The 13,409-nt window shown below is 37.1% G+C and overlaps 1 protein-coding gene across 1 annotated transcript; it reads left to right on the top strand.

Annotated features, from left to right (window-relative positions):
* The first annotated feature begins 1,848 nt into the window (after positions 1 to 1,848).
* LOC139150248 (sodium-coupled monocarboxylate transporter 1-like) lies at positions 1,849 to 11,060 on the top strand. The gene is made up of 12 exons (XM_070722493.1): positions 1,849 to 2,003; positions 2,452 to 2,606; positions 3,901 to 4,038; positions 4,573 to 4,658; positions 4,942 to 4,989; positions 5,548 to 5,618; positions 5,796 to 5,884; positions 6,252 to 6,394; positions 6,713 to 6,866; positions 7,198 to 7,303; positions 7,888 to 8,027; positions 8,523 to 11,060. Exons 1-12 carry the CDS (start codon positions 1,884 to 1,886, stop codon positions 8,614 to 8,616), a joined length of 1,344 nt encoding a protein of 447 aa, XP_070578594.1. The 5' UTR covers positions 1,849 to 1,883; the 3' UTR covers positions 8,617 to 11,060.
* Positions 11,061 to 13,409: the final 2,349 nt, after the last annotated feature.

Raw genomic sequence — 13,409 nt, 5'->3', positions numbered from 1 at the left:
TGATAGTGACACTACCCGTAGGCAGTAGCTGTATTAACTTTGATAATTTTGGCAATACTTTTGTTCAGTTTTACAACTGTGTTCTTGTTCTACTCCCTACAGCATATTGAATTGTCCAGTATTCAGCTGGCTACCACACCCTATGTATGTGTACCATGCATTTGTATCACTGACAACTGACTGTCAGTCTGGACTCCAATTAAATTATCACCAAATACATATTTATATTTATATATACAGGCTTTGTCGACAAACTAAATATTGTGTGTTTGAGCATGCTGTATGGAGATAGCAAGAAACTGTAGTTGTTATATTGCATAGAAATATTGCAGAAATCATTAACAGTTGCAGCTTCTGCCCTGTTACGAGGCTCAAGTTTGTTTTTTACGACAAATCACACGTTTAGATTTTTTCGAGATAAAAGTCATGAAATGTGACAAAATGGTTCTAGATTTTGTTAAATTATTACTAACATTACAACATTTTGATGACATAAAAAATGGTATTCATTTTTCATTGAATTACCTACAAAAACTTGGAATTGGAAAATATAAAACTCAAAAGGGACCCAAAAATTTTCGAGTCCCCCTCTACAGGTAGAGCAAAATTTTCAAGTCCCCCCTCCACTACCCCCAAAATTTTCGAATCCCCCCTGAATTTCTCAAGCCTCCCCCCTAACCGTTTTTTGTGAACGTAGCCTTATGCAGTAACGTTTTTCGATAAAGAAATTCGAGATTTTTGTTGGTCCTTTTCTGTTAAAAGAAAGTATTTCTCTGGGCACGTGTAGTGACCTATCGCCCTTAAGTAACTTTGCACTTTTATACGAACATATTACCTATATCTACATCTATATACCTATCTCTACCTGGGTTAACAACAATGCGATGTCCATCAATACCACGAAGACAAAGAGTATGATTGTAGCGTCAAACCCGAAGGTTAAAAATTTAAAAGAGTCAAATGTAACAATTAATGTATGTATAAACAACTGTGAGATTTCGAATGTTTTCAGTCACAACCTTCTCGGTATTGAGATTGACAGTACTCTAAGTTGGGATAATCATGTAAATAAGTTGTGTAAGAAATTATCTATGAGAATAGGAGTCTTGCAAAGGCTGCGTCCTTTAACTCCTCATAGTGTCCTTATTTCAGTTTACAATGCCACTTTTCTTTCTGTTTTCGATTATTGCTGTACTGTATGGGGAAACACCACAAAGAGTAATTTACAAAGAATTTACAGGCTTCAAAAGAGAGCGGCCAGGGTTATTTTAGGTGTTGACATTACAGTTTCTACACGTACACTTTTCTCTCGCCTTCATTGGCTACCCATTGACTTTCGAATTGATTATTTCATTGCTGTAATGACCTTTAAATCTTGAATGGGCTTGCACCTGATTACTTACACCAGTTCCGTTATATCTCTGACGTGAGTAATATTAATACCCGTAGTTCTAGTAATAGGAATTTATACGCTCCAATTTTCAAAACAGCTACGGGACAGAGATCGTTCATTTATCGAGCCACAACGATTTGGAATAATATTCCTATTTCAATCCGAAGTGTTGAAAGACTATCGCAGTTCAAATCTCAATTGCGCAATTTTCTTTTTCAAAAATTTATTAATGAGGGTTCATCACTGGATTAAATGCTTTAGTTGTATCTTTTCTTTTTTTTTTCTGTTGATGTATAATTAATTACCCTGTATTGATTTGTTGCTTTCTTGACGAGGGCTCTGATGTAAATTACAATTCAATTGTAACTCAGATTACCCTCTATAAATAAAGAGTAATATTAAAAATAATAATAATAATAATAATATTTTTAGCACATAATAAAACTGCAGAACACTCGCTACATTTAATTAATGTTGTTGCAAAGATGACATGTTTTCACGTGAAGTAGTCTTGGATTTTAATTGCTCTTGTTATCTTACAGTCGTCGATTTTGAGTTCTGGAAAACCTTACTCATCACTGGGATTCTCGGCACTTTGTACACTGCTATCGTGAGTTTAAACTTGAGTATGATTCTAATGCCAATCGCCATACCGAGTCAATTAAACAAAATAGGTCAAATTTTGTTGTTCATTGTACTTGCAAGTTTATTGCGTTTATCCTAAAGTTTATCATGATATACGAGGCTCAGTACAAAACTATTGTGGACAATTTAAAATGTTAACAGCGTCAGGTCTTTATCGAACAGCACAATTTGAAGATGTTAAGCAGAGAAACCCTGGTAGCATCTAAAATTTCATTTGGCAGGTTTCTTAACTCCGAGAAATGCAATTTAAATCGCTACTTTACATTCCATGTAGAGATTAGTATCACGAGTAAGGATCTTGCGAAACCTTCCCAGCAAGCATCACTTCGAGCTTCAAGCGAAACAAGATGAGTAACAATTCAAAGCTATTACAAAAGGCGGTACATGTATACATTTTTGTTTTATTATAACAGGGCGGGATGAAAGGCGTGATATGGACCGACGTCTTCCAGTTCTTTGTTATCATTGCGACCATTCTCACTGTCATCATCATTGGTGTCAGTAAAACTGGTGGGATAGAAGAAGTCTTCAGAATAAACGATGACAACGGACGCCTGGATGTTTTTAGGTAGTGTAGCAATCTTCGCTGTTGTTATCGTACACGTGAATAAATAATAGCGAGAGTTATGTGAACGAAAGCGTGAATCGCCCGAAGGGTATCCTGCCTGACGTATGTATGTTTTGGCAAATAAAAAGGATTCGCGAAGCTAATGCAATGTTGCCATAAATAACCATTAATAAATAATATTAAGGTAGGATAAAGTGCTTTCTATGGGGGTTTTAGTACTTGTATTCAGTACTCTGTTTAGCTCGACCAAGTAGGCTATACTTTCCACCAATAACAGTTGTTTTGATCACCAATAAGATGAGAATTTTCCCTCGTTTTTCGAAACCAAACGCCCGCCAAGACTTTCCTGGTTGTCGATTACATTCAGTATCAAAAGACTAACATTAAGAGGTCGTGTTTGTTCAACGACGGAGTATATGTTATGAGGTTATTCCGAAAATATCGCAAAGGATGCTCGAGGACATTGGCACAGCGTATCGCCCGACGCGAAGCGAAGGGCGATGCGCGGCGCCAATGTTCGAGTGCATCCTTTGCGGTATTTTCGTGATAACCTTATTACTATCACCTTATATTCGTGACTGGGACATCAAATTGTCAGAGTTATGACCGTTTTCGTGCAACGTCAACAATGTTTCCTCCGATTTATAGCGCAAGTGTGGAATGCTATCTCAGACGCGCTTCTGCAAGTTCTGGATTAGGATATGTGTGTGTGTGTGTGTGTGTGTGTGTGTGTGTGTGTGTGTGTGTGTGTGTGTGTGTAGGGTGGTGTGTGTGTGTGTGTGTGTGTGTGTGTGTGTGTGTGTGTGTGTGTGTGTGTGCACTACACACGTACATACAGAGCGGGCGCGAGACTTGTTCTGGCACCTGTCCTATGAGTCCCTTGAAACCGTTCAACAGTGAACGCGCAGATACAGCCGCAGGGGATGGGGTGCCCGGAAACGGTACATGTTACGGAACGGGCGTTCCGTACGGCTTATTTTAGGGCACGCACAATTCGATTATTCTTGATGGTAGATGTATAATAATGAGATAAATGTCAGTGAATATAATAAGGCAAAACGCTGATTATTCTTCGTCAGTGTATCTTTGATAAACATCTACAGTTTCTGAAGAAGTTCGACGGATGGGTAATGTGTACTGGATAGATTCTTATCCGGTATGACCCTACATTCACTTACACGAGGTGTCCTACAAAATATAACCATCGTGTTGATTTCTGTGATGTAAGATTTTTCTTTGGTCTTTTTAAAGCATCCAATCTGATAAATTTTGGCTTTTTGCTGTTTGTCTACAGCTTTGATCTGTCACCGACAAAACGTCTATCCTTCCTGAGCAACGTCATAGGCGCAGCTGCCAGTTTCTCTCCAAACTACCTCAGTCAGACAGCTGTGCAGCGATACTTGACGATTCCTTCTTTAAAACATTCACAACTGTAAGTAAAGAATATGATAAAGTTCTCTGAACCCATACAATTGCTGTGGAAAATCCATTTGATTTGGTATTCCACATTTGCCGTGCTTAGGATTACGTCATTCATATTCAGACAATGTACCAATTGAAGCTGAATGTATACAGGATCATTAACCATGCACAGGGTAAAAGAAGGAAATTATGCAGGAAAATTAAGCTACTTCCCTTAAAGGTCAACCGTAACATGGAAATAAATTGCTCTAAGATGATGTGTGCACAGGTTAGCGTAATGTTATACATACTGACTTTTTCACACATTTATTAGGAGTTACATACTTCTTGAGATTGTTTTGGGATATATATAATATATATATATATATATATATATTACGCTTATCATCATCATTATATATTACGCTTATCATCATCTGTTGAAAAACCCATCCCGTAAGCTATACGATCTCATAGTCCATCACACAGTAGATCTTCCCCAGAGTCACAGAAGAGTCATTATTCATACAGTCGACTTGCATACTATTTTTGTTTTCTTTTGCAGGAGTCTACTGATAAACGTGCCACTTTTGTATCTTACCCATAGTACCTTATACTTGACCGGACTTGTTCTCTTTGCCTATTATAATAGTAAGCATCTCTACTATGATAGCATGTTAAACTAAAGATTGAAAAAAACCATGTGAAATATACTCTTCAGCAGAGTTTAAGAAAAGATAAGAAGAAATATAAGATAAGAGCAAATCGCCTTGGTTTGATGAGCAAAATGATATGAAATTCAGTATTTTGGTCAACTTTTTTCAAGTCTTAAGATTCACGTATGAACAAACACAGGGATTCAGTCACAAAGAAATCTGCTCACTACTTATCGCAATCTAATGGCACGACATGTGCTTTTCAATCCTTTTTACAGATGATTTTACGCCCCTTCAGATGGCTATTAATGTAACATCGCCAACAGGTAATACACGAAACAAACTGACTCCTTTCACAGAGCAAATGCTAACGATACAGTTTGATGGAAACATCCTCAAATGTGGACAATGTGACAGAAATATATGTACTCCATTTGTATCGTCAATTTTCAATCCTGCATTTCATCTTCAAGCGATGTACCCAACAAACCCTCGAGTGTAAACACGGTAAATGAGCTCTTCTATAGGCCATTTCCAGCGAGGTATGACGTAATGTATACGCAGATATCGCTGGCTAGAGTGACAAAGAAATGTCAATTGCAAGTTTAAACTAGAATCTCGCTCCTATCATATAATTTATGGTGAACATTCTACAGACCATTTTGGATCTTATGACCTTGACCGCTGTCTGGACGGACTAGGAAAGGTCATCTGCAAGTTTTAAGCTGGAATCTCCCCGTACTATATAGAACTATAGAATATCAGGCCATTTTTTAATCTGACTGCATTTTTGAGAGAAGTGAGACAAACAACGTGCTAATGGAGTAGGAAAACAATCTGCAAATTGTTTCAACTGTCGCTCTTTTCTATCTCAACAACACAAGATATTCCAGATTTCCCCTTAAGTGGAGATAGTGACGCCAACTATGAACCAAACTTCAATACTGCCGACCAGGTAAGTTTGCTATTGTTGTTTTCTGTAGCTTCACGAACACGCAATTTGAACACTCATCTTGGTATTTTCACTATATTTGGATATTTGTCAGCATACGGGCCAATTTGATTCTCTCCACATGGGAAACAAAACACAATTATGAAATGACAGTGTTAACGGGAATTTTTATGTCAACAGATTTTGGTATATTTTGTGAGTTCACAACTTGGGCAGATATCTGGAATACAGGGTCTCTTTGTGGCTGCCCTATTCGCTGGAACCTTAAGGTGAGACTTTAGGGAGAGTTTTTTTGTAATGCTTGTAAATCCCTAAAAGAATTAAGTTCAGTTCAGTGTTTACAAAATGTAAAAGAATATCAATGCATATAAAAGAGGAGTAGCGTAATGTGATCAGGGACGTGTTATATATTACTGATTACATGTTGTGTGTCACACCAAGATTTCTGGAAGGCTGTAAATATAAACAACACCCCTGAAACAGATTTCTGTGAAAAAAGTTATTGTACTACCAAAGAGTACCGAATGGGTAACTATGGTAGTAACGTCTTCAGGGATATCGTCTTTGTCATCACATGGAAATGCAAAGATTTTTTTTGTCAGATAAGTAATCTCATCGCTTTTGTGTCACGTACAGTTCAGTGTCTTCTTCCTTAAACGCACTGACTGCTGTCACTCTAGAAGACTTCATCAAACCGTTTCGTAAGTGGAAGGCACAAAGGTCAGGGAAGATGATCTACACTAACGATAGACGTGACACGGCAGTTTCGAAGGTTTTGAGTGAGTTAAAGTGTAAATTATGATCAATTAAGAAAACTCTCGAAACTATAAATGTGAATATTTCATGAAAACATTGAGAATTGTTATTTTTAATTAGAGTATCCTTTGGAAACTAGCCCTGTATTAAAGCTATTAAAATAGCTCTTTGCAAAAAAACAAACAAACACAACCAAAATAAATCATATGGTAGATGACTGATGTCGACGATGAAGGATAATTTTATACTTGATGAGTTTCATATTCATTAGCAACGGCGGAACAATATAATGAATCCGATGCGATTTTAACTGAGTTCTTATTTACTTACTCCCCATGCAGCTTGTGTTTACGGATTGATCGGGATTGGTTTGGCGTTTGTTTCATCTCGTCTTGCCAGCCTATTGGTCCTTGGCACAACAATTTTGGGAGTTCCAGGCGGTCCGATCGTTGCAGCGTTTAGCCTCGGAATGCTCTACAGAAGGGCTAATGGAATGTGAGTGATATTGCTAACCTTTAGTTGAAAATTATACATACCATGCTGTCAAAATGCCATCGTACTGTTCGAAGAAATTATGTATTTCAATAATTCATTCATGAAATGTAAAAATATGTTATCAGTAAATTGCTAACAGTTGGACAGTTACGTGAAGAAAACAGCCGTACTGCGACGTGATCAGATATATACCTTACCCTGTCCATTTCAATGCCGAAAGTAGTCTGTAGGAACAGCCAGTAGATGGTCATTGTCAGTCTATAGAAATAAAATAAAATGACCTGTATTAAACTACAAAGACATCTTTCTTTATACCCTACGTATGCGGCAGTGGAACACTTATTGGAACCATTCTTGGGTTTGGCTTTGGACTGTGGATTTCTCTCGGCGCATTTGTCAACCAAGGATCCTCGGAAGACGTGCCTGCAATATACAGGGTAAGGCAAAAAAAAAAAGATTTTTTCTGGTCAGCGCGCGCGATTCATTTTAGGAGCTGCGCGTCATGTGTTTTTTCTCGTAAAATTTCTGGGTGAGTCAGAATTTCATGTGGTGGCTGACTGAAATTCAAAGTTTTTATGATGCATGGCCAAAAATTGTAAAAAGAAAACGGAAGTATTTTGTAACCAGTGATACAACTGTTGCATCAATAACACAAACCAGCATTGTTACGAATAAAAAGAGAAGAAAAAGAAAAGTAAATCGCATCACTTTTGCTGAATTACTAGGACCAGAAACAAATCCTTTTTGTCGGCCTAAAGTTATACTATCCAGGGTTTATTTGCCTTTTAGAGGTTCTGAAGACTCATTAGTTTTCAAACATTCTTGTTGATTTCCTCAATACTGAAATTTTACAAAAGATATATCAAATCCTTTAACTTATTACTGTTGGCAAGATGCGTACGGTAAATCAACCAGCAGTGGCATTCATTCACATGTTACTGAACATTTGTTTACACTCTACAGATACTCCAAGCTTAATCAATTTTCCGGATATAAACATATATATGCTTTTTCTTTCTAGCTTTCTTTTATAATGTATGCTGCCTACGCCTTTTCCGTCTCCATAGTGACAGGTGTTGTAGTCAGTGAAATCATTAATGTATGTTTTCGCAAAGGATATATCAAGTCCGTCGACCCATTGCTGCTTGCAAGATGCGTACGGTAAGTCAGTCTGCAGTGTATTTATGAATAGTTTACTTTTAATAGTATATATATATATATATTATATATATATATATATATATATATATATATATATATATATATATATATATAGCACAGATATATTATATATATTATATATAAGTACAGATTTCATTACTGTGTACTTTCATAATTTGTGTTATTATCCATAACGCTCAGCTTAGCATCGAGCACTGTTATTTCCCACGAGGACATCTGTATGCTTTGATATTATATATATATTATATATATATATATATATATATATATATATATATATATATATTATATAATTATAATATATATATATATATATATATCATAACTGCCTTTGAACAATATCATCAGAAAAGCTGCAGAACATTATAATTAACTGAACATCCCTGTTAGCAAAGTGTAATTGCGGTGGAATTACAAGAGTTGAATTTTTCGTATCATGTATACATACGATTGTTCGGCTTCTTCTTCGTGTAGACCGTCCGAATACAAGGGCAAAGACCACCAAGTGACCAATGTCAGTCATATTCATTATGGAAATGAAAGCGAGGCTGACTCTAAAGAACTGTGACTTATCAATGACTGTTATTGTCGTAAAGCAGTACCAGATTTGTTGACTACAAAGAAGATACAGACGGCGTCCACAGAGCAAAAGATGTACCTTTGCAATTCCGAAATGTGTGTGGGTGAATTAAAGTATGTAAATAGGCAGCTACAATATTGCTAGTTTTCAACTTCAGATATAAGTGTAATCAAGGTGAGATCTTCATATTACCGAGGTGCATCTACAAATTGGAGTATCTCATTTCCGAAATCACAGGGAAAACGAGGACACTGTATAATTTTTAATAAGTAATAAGCGTACATTTTGCAAAACGTCTTTTCTAGTTAAATTTTCCATTTTACAATACTAAACGTACGTGGTGACCGTCGCAGCTTTAACATATGTGTCGAAAGGGCCATAAGCATAAAAACAGTAGTGAAATAAGACAGGAAATGTACGCTCATTCAATTCGAGTTGGATTTCCAGGTCATCTTGGCAATGATGTGCAAATAATATGATACACTAGGATTGTTTAAATTAATGAGATCATCAAGAGATCTCTGAGTGTCATTAAAACACTTTACAATCCTTTTACATCCCAATTTGCGAAGAGACTGCATGAACTCGGCTTCATACGAATACATGCATGGGCAGTCTTCAGACGTGGTACAGGGATGCCTATAGTTTGCATGAGTATCGTCTTTGCAGATTTGAGAAATACGTCAACAATTAGGACATTTAAAATCTTACTTTCGCATCACTGTACGTTGTATTTGGCATCATGGTTGTTGCTCAAATATCCTTAGTTGCGATTGATGAGAATGTATCCATACCTACGACAACAATTCTAAACAAGTTACCTGGCGGCCGATAGAGACCCACGGTGTTATGTAGAGAATAACTATACTTGAGACACATGCGTTGATGAATGAGGTGGAAATCTTTGATAGCTCATTTCAGTGGCCAGACAAAAAATGGCAAAAATAGCTGCAATTGAACATATCACATTGAGATCATCCCTAAGAAAACGTCAACAAAGCTATCAGACAAGTAGCTTTTTGAAAATCATTTTTTTTTACCAAAAATTGCCAACAAAAAACAAAATTGCAGATTTCATCATTATATCAATATATCACATTGAAATAACCCTTGGAACCTGTATAGCAATACGATAGCAAATATCAACACTAATTTTGAGAAACATATTCTTTGACCAAAAATGGCATACATTGCCCCAACATTACAAAATTGTAGATTTCATCAGAATTTGAATATATCACATTTCGCTCAACCCTATAAACATGTATACCACACATCAAAGCTGTCAAAACGAAACAAAATGACAAAAATTGGCGTTAAATACAAATTTGCATATTTCACGACGATTTGAATAATTCTAACTGACGTCACCCTAAGTAAACTGCATATCAAATTTCAAAGCCATCAGACATGCGGTTTTAGAGAAGAAGATTGTTTTACCAAAAACAGCAAAAAATATCCAAATATTCAAATATGCAACTTTCACCACGATGTCAAAGCAATCGGACTTGCGGTTTCAGAGGACAAGGCAATTGTCGACGGACGACCGACGGACGGACGACGACGGAAAATCAGCTTATTTGATAAGCTTCGCGTCGCTGACAGCCGAGCTAAAAACATTGCTTCACTTGACAGGTATGTTTAACGTTTTCATATCGAAGGTTGTGTACAGTGTTGATAAATAGACTTTGTGGATTGAATTGTACACATTTTGTAGGTTAGTAAACGATACAATAATTGATTAAAACTCTTTGGTGTCCAAAGTTGATTGATCCCACCAGTTTCGTTAACCTTGTCACTAGACAGCCTTATTAAGATTCATTATTATTGATTTGGAATAGTGAGAAGGGTCTTGACATTTGCGTCAAATAATGTATATGGTATGCAAAGTTATAAATAAGCCAGTTGATTTTGGATATAATCAACATTAAGTTATATATTATAAAATGTGCATTAAATTACTGATTTCTGTAAAATAACTTACCATGCCATTGACTCTGCATCGTATTCACGATTGCAATTTGATTCTTACAGAAGTCAGTTATCTCATGCACATTCTACGTTGATTACCTCCACCTATTCAATATGAACACGTGGTCGCGATAACTGGTCCAATATAAAGTAATTGACAGGTCAAGGTGCCTAGATACCCAGAATCCTGATGACCGTCCGGACCCGATGCCGTATGGATTGTACATACCATGCTCCGAATGAAACAAGCTGGCTGTATTGAAAAAGTGTATGCAAACGATAAATCGACGGACGGACGGATAGAGTGAGTGGGCCACAGGGGCAGTTTACATGTCCGTCCCCAGGGGCGGGGACGGGCGTAGGGGTGTCTTGGTCTCAGCACAGGTTTATTGTTGCTATTGTTAATATTATTTTAATAAGTTTGAATATAATATGTATGCCAATAAAGACATACTTCCAAACTTTTCGGTGTCTTGGTCTTATGTTAGCTCCGGTTTTGCAAAGATTTCTTTTTCTCCTTCACGGTGTAGTGTATTTGTCCTTTGACAATCTTATGCAAAGTTTTATCACTGTGCTGCGTCTATTAACAGTCCACTGTGACCCTTGCTGGTGCGTTCGTTGTTGACTTTGTCGAAGTTAATCCGGTCGTAATCTGGTGACAGCGTCCGCAGATAAGTAACTTACACTTGCTTGCTTTGGCGAATTAGGCAATCAAACGTATTACAAAATAGATGCAACACTCAGTCTGATAAAAGCTCGCATAATATTATCAAACGACAAATACATTGAAGCACAGTGAGAAAACCAACGATGCTGGGCTGACATCTCGCGAGATCTAGCTTGGTTATAAACTTTCGGCAAATCGGCGTTCGATACCCTGCGTCAGAAATTCCAAAGAATTTGACCAATCACCGTTCGTCGCTCTGAAACGTTCCATTAATCGTCGTCACGTCAACGTAGAACACAAACATTATAAGCACAGAGATATCGTCACTGGCTGTGTAACATTCAGCGTCTCCTTCAACTTATTTCAACACGTTTTTACGACTTTTTAATCTGAAGCAATGGTTTTCAGCAGAGAGCGACTTCGTAGCGTCGCACGTAACTGCAGACGGACCGCCGGGAATATTTTCGGCGTACTTTTGTGTTTATCAGCGACTCAATGTGAGGACCCTCGTGGAACACGAAAGGTAACAAATCGTGTTTCTGTCTTGTAAAATCCATTTCATATTTTTCGATATTGTAACATTGTGGATAAAGAATTTACTGATAATGCACATCCACTTTCATGCATTCGTGCTGTACGATCACATAACGTTTCATTCGTTTCTGCCTTCACAGTTCAGTCGTGAACTGCGAAGAAAGCAGTAAGAAAACCCGAATTCCACGAAGACCTGGCATCAATCTTGGTACCAGTTTCTTGAATATTTCGACAAGGAATAAGAAACGTGAGTGTCATCTAATAAATTTTAACGCCTGCCAGTTTCCAATGTTTCCATGCGAATACAGCAATTTTCTCAAACAGTCAATGTGCAAACCCTATAATTCTAGGGTTTGCACGAATACTCTTCTCCGACATAACTATTGGTTGAGTGGACGAGCTCATGATCGCCATGTTATACACTCTGTGAACTTATTCCGCAGGACACCATTTTCATTCAGATCGAGGCAACTATGAGGGAATGTTTCATACTAATCACTTACAGGTTCTTTTTTTATTCTATCAAAAATAGTTCTTTCGCCGATGACTGTTGTAAACTCTCGATTACACCAAGTGAAGACTTCTGACGAAGATAAATCCATAGTGCCATCCAAAAATATCTTCACTGATACCGAATCTACTTTTCAAGGTAAAGATTCAATATGATTACGGAACTTGAAAATGACTTTGTTACCGTAAACCGTTTTTCCTTTCTGTAAATGTAATGAAGGATTGGATCTTAATTGAAGATAAAATGCTCGATTTGACGGTTATGTATTTGTTCGCATGAAGGTGCTTCTGGAATTGCAACTGAGTGGCCACAATAATGGCAACTGGAGAAATTGCCTGAGCCGATATAAATGTAACATGAATCAACTTAACAACATAGTGTTGTGAAATTTCATTGTGATGTAAAGCAAAGTTCTGTCATACGAAGTGATTTTTATGTTCAAACAAGCCTGATTCTTGATGACGTCAGTCAGAGTTCCTTCCTTAGAATACACAAATAAATACAAGAAAAGATTCTTAAACTTAGTGAAAATGGGACCACCATGATTCTTAATGAAACTATTAAAATTATAAGACAAAAGACACGACCACAATATAATGAAACAGATGCAGAAAGATGAAAGTTGCCAGTATTCATGTCGGCGGAAGCAAAGTTTTGCATGTGCCACGTGCATGGGCATTTCCATATTTAATAATAAATGTATAATCACGATCAGCCCTATTGCACAAGTCAACATGTCTTTAACTTTAAGAAAACCCAAAACATACACTCGACAACGTTTGCATCGAGTTTGACAACTGTATCTCTTTTGGCCAGGGCTTTAATTAACCAAGCGGCTATATAGACAGTACGCATGATAATACGAGATTCCCAGGAAAACCGACAAAACTGATAAAAAGAGTCACCGAGTCATTTGAAATCTTCTGATATTCGTTGGTTGTAACTTATTTACAGGCTTGCCGGTAATCGACATGAAAACCCTTAATGGTTATAAGGTGATCAAGGACACACGCTTGTTGAAATGTCACAGTTCCAATCTCAATCTTGATGATAACTTGTTTGCAGTAACATTACTGGACCGTGGATCACTGGAACGTG

This window comes from Ptychodera flava, chromosome 14 (genome assembly GCF_041260155.1).
Source record: "Ptychodera flava strain L36383 chromosome 14, AS_Pfla_20210202, whole genome shotgun sequence".
NCBI lineage: Eukaryota > Metazoa > Hemichordata > Enteropneusta > Ptychoderidae > Ptychodera > Ptychodera flava.
Note: the sequence above shows the minus strand (reverse complement) of the source record. Positions and strands in the feature narration are given on the sequence as shown.

Bases quoted from the DNA above. Each gene is read 5' to 3' on its own strand.
- LOC139150248 (XM_070722493.1), top strand. From the start codon at position 1,884: ATGTTTTCACGTGAAGTAGTCTTGGATTTTAATTGCTCTTGTTATCTT. The intron at 5,885-6,251 runs GTGAGACTTTAG...TGTCACGTACAG, and splicing joins CTATTCGCTGGAACCTTAAG to TTCAGTGTCTTCTTCCTTAA. The intron at 7,304-7,887 runs GTAAGGCAAAAA...TTTTCTTTCTAG, and splicing joins ACGTGCCTGCAATATACAGG to CTTTCTTTTATAATGTATGC.